At 39.2% G+C, this 17,427-nt stretch overlaps 1 protein-coding gene across 1 annotated transcript in view; it reads right to left on the bottom strand.

The window, feature by feature from the left end:
* The window catches only part of SLC4A2 (solute carrier family 4 member 2), a gene marked incomplete in the record, with an annotated part of 556,511 nt that overhangs the window by 26,623 nt on the left and 512,461 nt on the right, over positions 1-17,427 (bottom strand). The window contains 2 exon segments of the mRNA XM_053713254.1: positions 6,204-6,373; positions 7,226-7,479. Coding sequence (XP_053569229.1) covers positions 6,204-6,373; positions 7,226-7,479 — 424 coding nt within the window.

Raw genomic sequence — 17,427 nt, 5'->3', positions numbered from 1 at the left:
CACAAATATCCCATTTAGTGAAAAAGAAATAGAAAAGTGTCTTGTCAAAGTAACATAACAAGGGAAACGACCGTAATTCAAGCCCTCTACAACTCAGCGTATAGCCGAGGCGCCTACCTGCCTCCTTAGACCAACAGAGTCGTACTGCTAAACACTAGTCACACAGCCGCTCTGGTCTCTGCCGACAAGAAGATCATGTGACACGTGATCTCACAGACGCGCCACAACCCTGAAGCGCGCAAAAAACAAATTATGCTTACCTGATCATTTTCTTTTCTTCTGACGGAAAGAGTCCACAGCTGCATTCATTACTTTTGGGAATTCAGAACCTGGCCACCAGGAGGAGGCAAAGACACCCCAGCCAAAGACTTAAATACCTCCCCCACTTCCCTCATCCCCCAGTCATTCTGTCAAAGGAACAAGGAACAGTAGGAGAAACATCAGGGTAAAAAAGGTGCCAGAAGAACAAAAATAACTGCCCCTCAAACAAAATGCAGGCGGGAGATGTGGATTCTATGCTTATCAGGTAAGCATAATTTATGTTTTTCTTCTTAAATGGGAAGAGTCCACAGCTGCATTCATTACTTTTGGGAAAACAATACCCAAGCTAGAGGACACTGAATGCAAACAAAGGGTGGGTACAAAAAGGTGGCCCCTTCAAAAAGGCACCACAACCTGAAATTACCCTACACCCAATTTTTTTTTTTTAAATGAAACAGGTAAAAAAACCCGGAGCCCAGGTAACTACACATTAGTTACATAACCAGCAAAGCCGTGCTAGAGACCTCTCAGACTCAGAGTCTGCTAAGCATAAGGCCTCCGGAGAGCCAGTCCCGTGGCTCTCGACTCCCGTGAAGAGGACCCCTGGCCTAAAGGTTAAAGACCTCTATCAACCCCCTAGAGGGAGAATAGATAACCACAGAAGAGATCCAAAGGACCATTCCACACAGACTCAAAACAAACTTAAAACAACCCAATGTTGTCACAGTACTATTGCCCAGGGAGATGAACTCCCTAGAAGAACAAATACTCAGGGAAAAACATCATATCCCTGACACAGCACCATACTACATAAGGTGCTCAAGAAAACCAAGAGTTCCCTGATGCATCATAATCAAGTCGAAACCCTCAAGCTAGACAAGCATAGGCAGCAGAAATAGGATAACTATCCCAGCAGCTAACAAAGAGCTCTCTAAGAGAACACAGAGCCACCTGAAACAAGAACTCACAATGACCAGCCTCCAGGCAGGAAGGCTGACCCTAAGCCATCTTTGGACTCAAACCACCGAATAGCTCCAAAAATCTCAACAAAAGCTCCCGACCAGAATACTGGGCTGCAAGGAGCGTCCCTTCCCAGCAGCAGATGCTGTCAGCAGAGAGGAGGACATCAAAAGTCCACCAACCGAAGGGGAGGACAGACTCAATAAAGAAAACGGTCAATACAGCATAGAGCAACCGATCCCCGATCTTCCCTCCAGGGTAATGGTCCCAGCCCAAAGCTTTTTAAAGACTGAAGACAAGAATCAGACCCCTGGAAGAAAAAGGATGGATCTACGAGGTGCAAAACCCCAGAGTAGAACTCTGACCGCTACTAAAACGGGCATGCTACCGTGAGTCAGGACAAACTTCATCCTCGGGTCCGAGACCCCCTACATTGCTGCTTTCCATAAGAGGAACACTTCCCAAGGGAAGAGAGTTCTCAGACCCCCAACATATAAATCTCAGAATCCAACATATAACAGGAGCCTTACCTGGGTTAAAACCCACAACCTCCTGCTTCAGGAATGGTGGAACCAGCCATTCCACATCTCCCTATTCCAAGATTCTGAGGACACAAGAAGGGAAAAAAACCCTTCACAGTTCGTCACAAATACTGAGGTAACTCCAAATCAAGGAGAACACCAAGAACCCATCCCCTACTCTAGGTGAGAAAAGGAACTTAAAGCAACCAATACCACCCTATCATAGACCTCTCGGCCAATATCGCCAGCCCAGTTAAAAAAAACATCTGGAGCCTACAAGGAACAACAAATGCCCCAGAAAACCAGTAGGCCTTGAACCAGAACCCCACCCCCTTCAAGGGACACGCGGGAACTCCAAACCTAAGGTTAAAAAGAACCGTCCAAGTCCGATCCAGCAAGAGACATGGTCCTAGGCCAGAGTCCTCAAAAAATGGAATCGATCGAAAGATCTAAACTTTCTGAGGAACCCTAAGCTGCCTCCTATGATTAGGAGCACACCATCTAAAGTCTGTAGACTTAACTTAGCAAACGGCCTCAAACCCAAGAGTCTGAAATAACTCCTGACCAGTTTAAGAATTCGGTATCCAGTGTTCCTGGATCGCAAGGTAAACATCTTAAACAAGCTTAACTACCTGTCACACGCTGGAAAGGTAACAACCAGCATCCGAAGGTGGATGTGAACCCTGGACCTTACGCTTGCCAACCTAGTGAGCTAGATGGAAAACTACCCTCCACTAAGCCCCAACAGAGCATTGAGATAAATGGTCATCTACCTGACCGACCTCGGACCTCCTCCATTCTCAAGCCCGAAGGCAAGATCTGCAACAAGGTCAAAAATAACACCCAAGAGTCAAAAGACCATGGTAAGGCCAAGGGTAGGTACTATACAGAAAACACAACAGTCTCCAGAGATCCTAGCAGGATCGGTCTCCCAAAAAACCCTTTAATAGGGTAAAGGATGGGAGCCTCGCAGCTCCTCACAGAAGGCAGGGCAACCTCTGCACTCTCCATACTAGAGCAAATGCAACGCTGAACAAAGAAAGAAGGATATGCTCAGACATCCAGACCAGATGACCCAATCCAAGACGGGAAAGAAGAAGACTCCTCCACCACAAAGTAATGCTATTAGGCTAAAGAGTCAACCTCCGGAAGAACCTCAAGTAAGGACGCAAATCGCTCACCACTCAGAAAGCTAGACCATGGAGGTCATAAACATCTCCCAACTCCAATGGAATGGAAACTACGGTTCAGAGTCCCCAGGGACCTTTAACAACCATGATGACGTCTGAAAAGTCAGACCCGAATCCCAGGCGATTAGCCAGAAAGGACAACCTTAGATTGGAACTCACAACACTCTGTTCGGAGCGTTGGATCTACACACTAGGCCCCATACTTCGAAATAGGATCTGAGCCCGGAGTCAATATTAATAGGCCAAGTGACATTCAGAATCCGACAGGATTCAATCAGCACCACGAGGGTGACATGAACCCAAGTAACAGCAGAAATCGCCTGACCAGTACCTGCCTGGTACATGGACACTCCAGAACTGTCCAAGGTCAAAGAAATTCAACCCGAAGTTTCGATAAATGAACTCTATTATCCACAAGTGCGCACGCGACCACAAAATGGCAAGTATCAGTTCCAGAGAAGAACGGTCCCAAAACGGAAGTATATCAGACATGAGCTTAAGAAAATTCAAATTAAACACATCCTATCCAAATCAAAATAACAGAAAGGCAGCACCCGCGGGTGAACGCCCAAGGTGAATGGGAACACAAATGGAACCAGCCGAACAGATGCACCATTCACCCAAGCTCAGAACTGGAACTGAAACAAAAAGAAAAGAAAAACTGAGACGTTAAGGAGATTAGCTTCATCCACCAAACGTCTAATCCAGCTTGCCATCCAGCATCTAAGGCCTCGGATCCCTCAGCCCACTAGGACTGGAATCCTCTAACATCGCCAAAACATGTCTTAAAAGAACACAAAGACGTGCCAGCCTATAACGGAAGGCAAAATCATCCCTCGCCGGATCAATTAAAGTCCCCGGCTCCGAGATTGGGGCCCCTGAAGCCTCAGAGGCCAACACTTCCCCAGAAGGCCAAACTGAATCAAGCGAGCCCACGCCTGACGGGCCCTGGTTAACAGAACACGGACAGTATCTTAAAAATATTTCACTTGGGAGATATAAATGAGCCAGTGCCATAGAAATGGACATGCAGAACTGCGCCGTAATCTCTGGAGGAAACATGCCTCCATCCGGAGAAGGAGTAAAGGCCATAGGGACATCTGCTTGCGTAGCCAAGAAAGGTTCTGGTGCACGCAACTCATGGGACATGGAAACCTCGGAGGCGGCTGGCTCAACACACTCTAAGGTCCCTGATTCGGGAGATGAGAGTACTCTAGAATGGCAATCAGAACATAACTGATAGGCATGGATAACCCGGGCTATTTCATATTCATCACAAGATGCATTCTCTGTATCAGAGACATCCGTGTCTAACATATCAGAATCCTCCATAATCTTGGGATTACAAAAATGTCAAACACTAACTGGAACCCTCTTTATACCCCCAATGGCTGGGGCACTCACCACCTCCCGTGAACCAGACAAACCACGAGCAAACTCTCTCAGTCACCACACAGTCAGCATATGGAAGTGGGAAACAAAATCTCAAGAGATTGCGCCATTAATATAAGGCCGTTTTGTTCAGAAAAAGCCATGAGTCAAAGTAATGCTACACATTAGCAGATAGAACCATATAACAAACATGATTAAAGTCCAGCCTGTTCAATAACCCCCCTCAGGAGATATTAACCCATGATTCCTATTTAAGATAAAAGGAGTCCCACTGGGACCCTACCTTCTTTCTTTTACATTACATCCACATATTGAAATAAAATGAAATGATCTTACCGGAATCTAAGCCGTGGAACAGGAACAGGGCCCTTCAAGTATGACAGATAGTAGCCTTGCTTCTGACATGGACTTAAGTGAATAAAGGCAGGCAGCGAAACTCGTCAATGCTGATTGCCAAGGAGCTGTTAATGAGTTGGGATGGTTTTGCAGAAAGACTCTCCCTGCATCTCTAGACTCTAACCTTCATCCATGCTCTCATTGAGAGGCTGACAGGATTACTTGAAACTCCAGTCCCATTGCGAAGAGCACTACCCTCCATAAGAGACTCTCTTGCACTTCTGACACTTCTCTGCCAACCTCCTGTGACGAAAGGCAAAGAATGACTGGGGGATGAGGGAAGTGGGGGAGGTATTTGAAGCCTTTGGCTGGGGTGTCTTTGCCTCCTCCTGGTCGCCAGGTTCTGAATTCCCAAAAGTAATTAATGCAGCTGTGGACTCTTCCCGTTTAAGAAGAAAAAGAAAACCGCTTTACAATCCGATCCGCCTCTACTCACATCTGTTGATTGACAGGGTGGAGCAAAAGCGGCCATAAGCGAGGAGGGTAAGTCAGCGCGGTCTGACCCTCGCAACTGCTCTAATTATGTATCTGAGGAATTGCGCTCCCCAAATAATAAAATAACCCCTGAGCCACCAATGGGAATAAAACTTATACTAAATTCCCCTCTCATGTCACAGACCAAGCACCTGCACACTGCCAATAAAACCCTGAGCTCAGGATTGCTGTCCCCTTTATTCGTGCAGCTTGAAGTTAACCCTTTAGAGGCAGAACTCTCTCAAAAGATAAAATATGGCACTTACCTGCACCTCTGGCTGTCTGGAAGGAAGACAGCTCACCTGGCATGAGAGGAAGCCACTCCTCACAGAGGAAAAAAGAAAGGACAGAGTAAATCTACTCTGGCTTTCTACACAGGGGCAGCAACTTGTTAGGAACTTGTGGGGTGGGCCTCACTGCGTTTTCCTAACTGCTTAAAAGCCACCACCGCCCTACTGAAGAGACTAACATGGAGTATGGCTAAACCCATCTTGAAAAGAAATATCCGAGCAAAGCTACCCTGGAATTCAAAATAATAAAATCTTGATTCAAGTAAAATAAATTTAACCTTCTTCAGACACCAAAACTTCACCTCCTCCTTGCACCGAAGGCAAAGAGAATGACTGGGGATTGTGGGAAGGGCAGTGATACTTAGCTTTCCTGTGGTGCTCTTTGCCTCCTCCTGCTGGCCAGAAGTGATATTCCCAACAATAATTGAGGATGCCGTAGACTCACCATATCTTAGGAAATAAATACTCTTTATTCCCCCTGTACTGGTGTACAAATATTTCCTACTGCCCTTGTACCGGTGTACAAAAACTCTCTACTGCCAGTGTACCGGTATACAAATACTCCCTACTGTCCGAGTACTGGTGTACAAAAACTATTCTACTGCCTGTGTAAATTCTACAAGACATCATCAGTATTGAGGGAAGAAGCAGATCTAGTACATTTTACAATTATTATATTTGTGTGTCGCTATAGAGAAGGGACATAATCAGATACTGACCTTTTTAACATACGTCACATCTGGATGATGCTTTGGGGGTTTCAATAGCAGCTGGATTCTCTCGTAGAATTGAATCCCATTGAGAGAGGTAACACCCATGTAAAGAAATATTCCAAACAGTACGGCCAATGGGATTTGTCTGAGGACGTCTCCGATTACTATAGAAAGACCTGAAGACAAACAGGGAAAGATAAACAGTAAGAGCGTGACACTGCAACCTGCACTTACATCACGTAATGAGGGGAAGAACTGAAAGCCTGAAAACAGAGAGATACCCAGGTCATGTGATGTGCACCAGTTATACTGAGATACCGAGGTCATGTGATGTGCCCCAGTTTATACTGAGATACCCAGGTCATGTGATGTGCACCGAGGTCATGTGATGAGCACCAGTTTATACTGAGATACCCAGGTCATGTGATGTGCACCAGTTTATACTGAGATACCCAGGTCATGTGATGTGCACCGAGGTCATGTGATGTGCACCAGTTTATACTGAGATACCCAGGTCATGTAATGTGCACCGAGGTCATGTGATGTGCACCAGTTTATACTGAGATACCCAGGTCATGTGATGTGCACCGAGGTCATGTGATGTGCACCAGTTTATACTGAGATACCCAGGTCATGTAATGTGCACCGAGGTCATGTGATGTGCACCAGTTTATACTGAGATACCCAGGTCATGTGATGTGCACCAGTTTATACTGAGATACCCAGGTCATGTGATGTGCACCACTTTACACTGAGATACTGAGGTCATGTGATGTGCACCACTTTATACTGAGATACAGAGGTCATGTGATGTGCACCAGTTTATACTGAGATACCCAGGTCATGTGATGTGCACCGAGGTCATGTGATGTGCACCAGTTTATACTGAGATACCCAGGTCATGTGATGTGCACCAGTTTATACAGAGAGTGATGTGCAGAATATTTGGAAGAAAGAGGAGTAAAGGGTAAATTCATGGGAGGTGATTGGTAACCAGGGCAGGAGGGTGGTGCGCTAAACCTACTTACCAACAAGTACAGCGACAAGTAGCCCAGTGACTCTCTGCTCTTTAACTTCTTGGATTTTTGGCTTGTCCCCCGGGGCCACAGCTTTGCTCATCACGGTCAGCGCATTAGCATGAGTCACTGAGCGAACAGTGGTGGCTGCCAACCACGGCAAGCCAAAAAATGCACTGACTCCGCCCATCAAAACAATCAGAAGCAAATCCAGGTGGAACCCCGAACCCTTTACCATCATTCGCTCCTTCTTACTGATAATAAGTCTGTGGGAAGCAAATGCACAGTTATATATCATCACGTTTTATTAACAACGATCCAGTTACAGAAGTCACATCCATCACCTACTTAATAACAGAGTCCCTATAATGTATTTTTAATGGTCCATTTTACCGGATGAAGTATATTTATGTGTTTTCAGCTACTTTACCTGTCATATCCTCACCTACACTAAAATGAGTAACAAATGGTGTCTTTGTAGAAAAACTTTGCAAACAGGAGCCAATAGCACGGATTAATCTTCCAGTGGGAGGTATGAGAGAGATTTTGTATGGGAAATAGCTGCTTGTGATTATTCTCTTCCTGCCATAATTAGCATTTCAACATCTAACAAATACTTGCAGGCTCAGCCCATTGTTATGGCCATTTCCTAGATGATGGTTTTAATGAGAAGAAATTTAATACAGAAAAAAACCATGAAGGAACATAGTAACATAGTAGATAAGGTTGAAAAAAGACCGAAGTCCATCGAGTTCAACCTATACAAATCTAAAATACTTACAAAAAGCTCCAGTTAAGCTTAAATAACCCGACTAAAAGGTGACCCATTTAATACTAGCAATCATATCCATTAATTTTGTTTCTAGACAGAAATGTATCCAGACTATTTTTAAATGTATCTAGGGTATTGGCATTAACTACCTCCTTTGGTAATGAGTTCCACAATTTTATTGCTCTTACAGGGAAAAAACGTTTCCATTGCAGGAGATTAAATCTGCTTTCCTCCAACCTTAAATTGTGACCTCTGGTCAGAAACAATTTTCTTTGAATAAACAGAGTTTCTGCCATCTCTGTATATGGGCCTTGAATATATTTATATAAAGTAATCATGTCACCTATCAAGCGCCTTTTTTCTAAAGAAAACAGACCCAGTTTGTCTAGCCTCTCCTCATAGCTTAAATTCTCAAATCCCCTTATTAGCTTTGTGGCCCTTCTCTGAACTTTTTCTAGTTCTGCAGTATCTTATATTGCGATCTGTCCCCAGAACTGCACTCCATACCAGGGGCATATTACTCCCTAGGCAAACAAGGCACTGGCCTAGGGCGGCAGTTTGACGGGGGGGCGGCATTTTTTGCAGCCTCTGAAGGAGCAGTAGCTGATTTAACTTTCTAGTAAAACAACGTTAGTTCATCTGCCGCCCCTTCAGAGGTTGTTTTAAACAGTATATATTCCACAGACCTGGAGCCGGTTGCGTTAGCCCCGCCCAGTACAGGAGAAGTCACAGCAATTAGATTACTAGCAGTCCCTATACATCTGTGTCCTGCGCTAACACTATCTCTGCTCCCTGAACTTTTTACTGGGGCTTGCTCGAGTGGAGCAAGTGTCTAGACTGGTGAGACCAGGCAGATATTTCAAGCAGGATGCACTGTTAAGTGCAGAAGTCTCAGGCTGCAGTTAGTCCCCTTCTCTGCCTTTGAAACCGTTTTAATTTATGGGGCAGCCACACTACTGTAACCAAATGCAGACCCCTCCCTCCATCACCAGTGGCATGGGTCAATAGGAATCATCTGTCCTGCTTTTCTAAATCCCCTCCTCCTCAGTCCCAGTGCCGTGCACTTCAAAGCCAGCACACTGCAGTAGAATTTATAGCTAGAGCAACATAACAGTAAGAGGGATATGAGTTGCCTTAACCTCTTAAAGTCTGTTTATTTTGAATACAAAACAGGTTCTTTAATGTGCTGTTGTACTGTTCAATGGCTCCCAGCAGTTCAAAGCAAGTCACAGACTTTTTAACCCCCTTTGCTCCTGCTAGCAACTTTTGTTATAATTAACTAATTAAACTGTGGTTAGAAGCTGTCTGTCTTAGTGTGGAGCCAATTATCACTGATATAACTAGTATACCTGGTGTAACTGCTATAACTGATATAACTAGTATACCTGGTGCAAGTGCTATCACTGATATAACTAGTATACCTGATGTAACTGCTATCACTGATATAACTAGTATATCTGATGTAACTACTATTACTGATATAACTAGTATACCTGATGTAACTGCTATCACTGATATAACTAGTATACCTGGTGTAACTGCTATAACTGATATAACTAGTATACCTGATGTAACTAATATAACTGATATAACTAGTATACCTGGTGTAACTGCTATCACTGATATAACTAGTATACCTGGTGTAACTAATATAACTGATATAACTAGTATACCTGATGTAACTGCTATAACTGATATAACTAGTATACCTGATGTAACTGATATCTGCTATCACTGATATAACTAGTATACCTGATGTAACTACTATCACTGATATAACTAGTATACCTGATGTAACTGCTATCACTGATATAACTAGTATACCTGATGTAACTGCTATCACTGATATAACTAGTATACCTGATGTAACTGCTATCACTTATATAACTAGTATACCTCATGTAACTGCTATCACTGATATAACTAGTATACCTGATGTAACTATCACTGATATAACTAGTATACCTCATGCAACTGCTATCACTGATATAACTAGTATACCTGGTGTAACTGCTATCACTGATATAACTAGTATACCTGGTGTAACTAATATAACTGATATAACTAGTATACCTGATGTAACTGCTATCACTGATATAACTAGTATACCTCATGTAACTGCTATCACTGATATAACTAGTATACCTGATGTAACTGCTATCACTGATATAACTAGTATACCTGGTGTAACTGCTATCACTGATATAACTAGTATACCTGGTGTAACTAATATAACTGATATAACTAGTATACCTGATGTAACTGCTATCACTGATATAACTAGTATACCTGATGTAACTGCTATCACTGATATAACTAGTATACCTGATGTAACTGCTATCACTGATATAACTAGTATACCTGGTGTAACTGCTATCACTGATATAACTAGTATACCTGGTGTAACTAATATAACTGATATAACTAGTATACATGGTGTAACAGCTATCACTGATATAACTAGTATACCTGGTGTAACTGCTATCACTGATATAACTAGTATACCTGATGTAACTGCTATCACTGATATAACTAGTATACCTGATGTAACTGCTATCACTGATATAACTAGTATACCTGATGTAACTGCTATTACTGATATAACTAGTATACCTGATCTAACTGCTATCAGTAATATAACTAGTATACCTGATGTAACTGCTATTACTAATATAACTAGTATACCTGATCTAACTGCTATCACTGATATAACTAGTATATCTGATGTAACTGCTATAACTGATATAACTAGTATACCTAGTGTAACTGCTATCACTGATGTAACTAGTATACCTAATGTAACTGCTATCACTGATATAACTAGTATTCCTGGTGTAGCTATCACTGATATAACTAGCATACATGGTGTAACTGCTATCACTGATATAACTAGTATACCTGATGTAACTGCTATCACTGATATAACTAGTATACCTGGTGTAACTGCTATCACTGATATAACTAGTATACCTGGTGTAACTGCTATCACTGATATAACTAGTATACCTGATGTAACTGCTATCACTGATATAACTAGTATACCTCATGTAACTGCTATCACTGATATAACTAGTATACCTGGTGTAACTGCTATCACTGATATAACTAGTATACCTGGTGTAACTAATATAACTGATATAACTAGTATACCTGATGTAACTGCTATCAGTAATATAACTAGTATACCTGGTGTAACTACTATCACTGATATAACTAGTATACCTGATGTAACTGCTATCACTGATATAACTAGTATACCTGGTGTAACTGCTATCACTGATATAACTAGTATACCTGATGTAACTGCTATAACTGATATAACTAGTATACCTGATGTAACTACTACCACTGATATAACTAGTATACCTGATGTAACTGTTATCAGTAATATAACTAGTATACCTCATGTAACTGCTATCACTGATATAACTAGTATACCTGATGTAACTGCTATCACTGATATAACTAGTATACCTGGTGTAACTGCTATCACTGATATAACTAGTATACCATGGTGTAACAGCTATCACTGATATAACTAGTATACCTGGTGTAACTAATATAACTGATATAACTAGTATACCTGATGTAACTGCTATAACTGATATAACTAGTATACCTGATGTAACTATCACTGATATAACTAGTATACCTCATGTAACTGCTATCACTGATATAACTAGTATACCTGATGTAACTGCTATCACTGATATAACTAGTATACCTGATGTAACTAATATAACTGATATAACTAGTATACCTGGTGTAACTGCTATCACTGATATAACTAGTATACCTGGTGTAACTAATATAACTGATATAACTAGTATACCTGATGTAACTGCTATAACTGATATAACTAGTATACCTGATGTAACTGATATCTGCTATCACTGATATAACTAGTATACCTGATGTAACTACTATCACTGATATAACTAGTATACCTGATGTAACTGCTATCACTGATATAACTAGTATACCTGATGTAACTGCTATCACTGATATAACTAGTATACCTGATGTAACTGCTATCACTTATATAACTAGTATACCTCATGTAACTGCTATCACTGATATAACTAGTATACCTGATGTAACTATCACTGATATAACTAGTATACCTCATGCAACTGCTATCACTGATATAACTGCTATCACTGATATAACTAGTATACCTGGTGTAACTAATATAACTGATATAACTAGTATACCTGATGTAACTGCTATCACTGATATAACTAGTATACCTCATGTAACTGCTATCACTGATATAACTAGTATACCTGATGTAACTGCTATCACTGATATAACTAGTATACCTGGTGTAACTGCTATCACTGATATAACTAGTATACCTGGTGTAACTAATATAACTGATATAACTAGTATACCTGATGTAACTGCTATCACTGATATAACTAGTATACCTGATGTAACTGCTATCACTGATATAACTAGTATACCTGATGTAACTGCTATCACTGATATAACTAGTATACCTGGTGTAACTGCTATCACTGATATAACTAGTATACCTGGTGTAACTAATATAACTGATATAACTAGTATACATGGTGTAACAGCTATCACTGATATAACTAGTATACCTGGTGTAACTGCTATCACTGATATAACTAGTATACCTGATGTAACTGCTATCACTGATATAACTAGTATACCTGATGTAACTGCTATCACTGATATAACTAGTATACCTGATGTAACTGCTATTACTGATATAACTAGTATACCTGATCTAACTGCTATCAGTAATATAACTAGTATACCTGATGTAACTGCTATTACTAATATAACTAGTATACCTGATCTAACTGCTATCACTGATATAACTAGTATATCTGATGTAACTGCTATAACTGATATAACTAGTATACCTAGTGTAACTGCTATCACTGATGTAACTAGTATACCTAATGTAACTGCTATCACTGATATAACTAGTATTCCTGGTGTAGCTATCACTGATATAACTAGTATACATGGTGTAACTGCTATCACTGATATAACTAGTATACCTGATGTAACTGCTATCACTGATATAACTAGTATACCTGGTGTAACTGCTATCACTGATATAACTAGTATACCTGGTGTAACTGCTATCACTGATATAACTAGTATACCTGATGTAACTGCTATCACTGATATAACTAGTATACCTCATGTAACTGCTATCACTGATATAACTAGTATACCTGATGTAACTGCTATCACTGATATAACTAGTATACCTGGTGTAACTGCTATCACTGATATAACTAGTATACCTGGTGTAACTAATATAACTGATATAACTAGTATACCTGATGTAACTGCTATCAGTAATATAACTAGTATACCTGGTGTAACTACTATCACTGATATAACTAGTATACCTGATGTAACTGCTATCACTGATATAACTAGTATACCTGGTGTAACTGCTATCACTGATATAACTAGTATACCTGATGTAACTGCTATAACTGATATAACTAGTATACCTGATGTAACTACTACCACTGATATAACTAGTATACCTGATGTAACTGTTATCAGTAATATAACTAGTATACCTCATGTAACTGCTATCACTGATATAACTAGTATACCTGATGTAACTGCTATCACTGATATAACTAGTATACCTGGTGTAACTGCTATCACTGATATAACTAGTATACCATGGTGTAACAGCTATCACTGATATAACTAGTATACCTGGTGTAACTAATATAACTGATATAACTAGTATACCTGATGTAACTGCTATAACTGATATAACTAGTATACCTGATGTAACTATCACTGATATAACTAGTATACCTCATGTAACTGCTATCACTGATATAACTAGTATACCTGATGTAACTGCTATCACTGATATAACTAGTATACCTGATGTAACTAATATAACTGATATAACTAGTATACCTGGTGTAACTGCTATCACTGATATAACTAGTATACCTGGTGTAACTAATATAACTGATATAACTAGTATACCTGATGTAACTGCTATAACTGATATAACTAGTATACCTGATGTAACTGATATCTGCTATCACTGATATAACTAGTATACCTGATGTAACTACTATCACTGATATAACTAGTATACCTGATGTAACTGCTATCACTGATATAACTAGTATACCTGATGTAACTGCTATCACTGATATAACTAGTATACCTGATGTAACTGCTATCACTTATATAACTAGTATACCTCATGTAACTGCTATCACTGATATAACTAGTATACCTGATGTAACTATCACTGATATAACTAGTATACCTCATGCAACTGCTATCACTGATATAACTAGTATACCTGGTGTAACTGCTATCACTGATATAACTAGTATACCTGGTGTAACTAATATAACTGATATAACTAGTATACCTGATGTAACTGCTATCACTGATATAACTAGTATACCTGATGTAACTGCTATCACTGATATAACTAGTATACCTGGTGTAACTGCTATCACTGATATAACTAGTATACCTGGTGTAACTAATATAACTGATATAACTAGTATACCTCATGTAACTGCTATCACTGATATAACTAGTATACCTGATGTAACTGCTATCACTGATATAACTAGTATACCTGGTGTAACTGCTATCACTGATATAACTAGTATACCTGGTGTAACTAATATAACTGATATAACTAGTATACCTGATGTAACTGCTATCACTGATATAACTAGTATACCTGATGTAACTGCTATCACTGATATAACTAGTATACCTGGTGTAACTGCTATCACTGATATAACTAGTATACCTGATGTAACTGCTATCACTGATATAACTAGTATACCTGATGTAACTGCTATCACTGATATAACTAGTATACCTGATGTAACTGCTATTACTGATATAACTAGTATACCTGATCTAACTGCTATCAGTAATATAACTAGTATACCTGATGTAACTGCTATTACTAATATAACTAGTATACCTGATCTAACTGCTATCACTGATATAACTAGTATATCTGATGTAACTGCTATAACTGATATAACTAGTATACCTAGTGTAACTGCTATCACTGATGTAACTAGTATACCTAATGTAACTGCTATCACTGATATAACTAGTATTCCTGGTGTAGCTATCACTGATATAACTAGTATACATGGTGTAACTGCTATCACTGATATAACTAGTATACCTGATGTAACTGCTATCACTGATATAACTAGTATACCTGGTGTAACTGCTATCACTGATATAACTAGTATACCTGGTGTAACTGCTATCACTGATATAACTAGTATACCTGATGTAACTGCTATCACTGATATAACTAGTATACCTCATGTAACTGCTATCACTGATATAACTAGTATACCTGATGTAACTGCTATCACTGATATAACTAGTATACCTGGTGTAACTGCTATCACTGATATAACTAGTATACCTGATGTAACTGCTATCAGTAATATAACTAGTATACCTGATGTAACTGCTATCACTGATATAACTAGTATACCTGGTGTAACTAATATAACTGATATAACTAGTATACCTGATGTAACTGCTATCAGTAATATAACTAGTATACCTGGTGTAACTACTATCACTGATATAACTAGTATACCTGATGTAACTGCTATCACTGATATAACTAGTATACCTGGTGTAACTGCTATCACTGATATAACTAGTATACCTGATGTAACTGCTATAACTGATATAACTAGTATACCTGATGTAACTACTACCACTGATATAACTAGTATACCTGATGTAACTGTTATCAGTAATATAACTAGTATACCTCATGTAACTGCTATCACTGATATAACTAGTATACCTGATGTAACTGCTATCACTGATATAACTAGTATACCTGGTGTAACTGCTATCACTGATATAACTAGTATACCATGGTGTAACAGCTATCACTGATATAACTAGTATACCTGGTGTAACTAATATAACTGATATAACTAGTATACCTGATGTAACTGCTATAACTGATATAACTAGTATACCTGATGTAACTATCACTGATATAACTAGTATACCTCATGTAACTGCTATCACTGATATAACTAGTATACCTGGTGTAACTAATATAACTAGTATACCTGATGTAACTGCTATCACTGATATAACTAGTATACCTCATGTAACTGCTATCACTGATATAACTAGTATACCTGATGTAACTGCTATCACTGATATAACTAGTATACCTGGTGTAACTGCTATCACTGATATAACTAGTATACCTGGTGTAACTAATATAACTGATATAACTAGTATACCTGATGTAACTGCTATCACTGATATAACTAGTATACCTCATGTAACTGCTATCACTGATATAACTAGTATACCTGATGTAACTGCTATCACTGATATAACTAGTATACCTGGTGTAACTGCTATCACTGATATAACTAGTATACCTGGTGTAACTAATAACTGATATAACTAGTATACCTGATGTAACTCCTATCACTGATATAACTAGTATACCTGGTGTAACTGCTATCACTGATATAACTAGTATACCTGATGTAACTGCTATCACTGATATAACTAGTATACCTGGTGTAACTGCTATCACTGATATAACTAGTATACCTGGTGTAACTAATATAACTGATATAACTAGTATACATGGTGTAACAGCTATCACTGATATAACTAGTATACCTGGTGTAACTAATATAACTGATATAACTAGTATACATGGTGTAACAGCTATCACTGATATAACTAGTATACCTGGTGTAACTGATATCACTGATATAACTAGTATACCTGATGTAACTGCTATCACTGATATAACTAGTATACCTGATGTAACTGCTATCACTGATATAACTAGTATACCTCATGTAACTGCTATCACTGATATAACTAGTATACCTGATGTAACTGCTATCACTGATATAACTAGTATACCTCATGTAACTGCTATCACTGATATAACTAGTATACCTGATGTAACTGCTATCACTGATATAACTAGTATACCTGGTGTAACTGCTATCACTGATATAACTAGTATACCTGATGTAACTGCTATCACTGATATAACTAGTATACCTGGTGTAACTAGTATCACTGATATAACTAGTATACCTGATGTAACTGCTATCAGTAATATAACTAGTATACCTGGTGTAACTAGTATCACTGATATAACTAGTATACCTTATGTAACTGATATCTGCTATCACTGATATAACTAGTATACCTGGTGTAACTAGTATCACTGATATAACTAGTATACCTAATGTAACTGCTATCACTGATATAACTAGTATACCTGATGTAACTGCTATCACTGATATAACTAGTATACCTGATATAACTGCTATCACTGATATAATTAGTATACCTAATGTAACTACTATCACTGATATAACTAGTATACCTGATGTAACTGATATCA

This window comes from Bombina bombina, chromosome 5, assembly GCF_027579735.1.
Source record: "Bombina bombina isolate aBomBom1 chromosome 5, aBomBom1.pri, whole genome shotgun sequence".
Classification (NCBI taxonomy): domain Eukaryota; kingdom Metazoa; phylum Chordata; class Amphibia; order Anura; family Bombinatoridae; genus Bombina; species Bombina bombina.
Note: the sequence above shows the minus strand (reverse complement) of the source record. Positions and strands in the feature narration are given on the sequence as shown.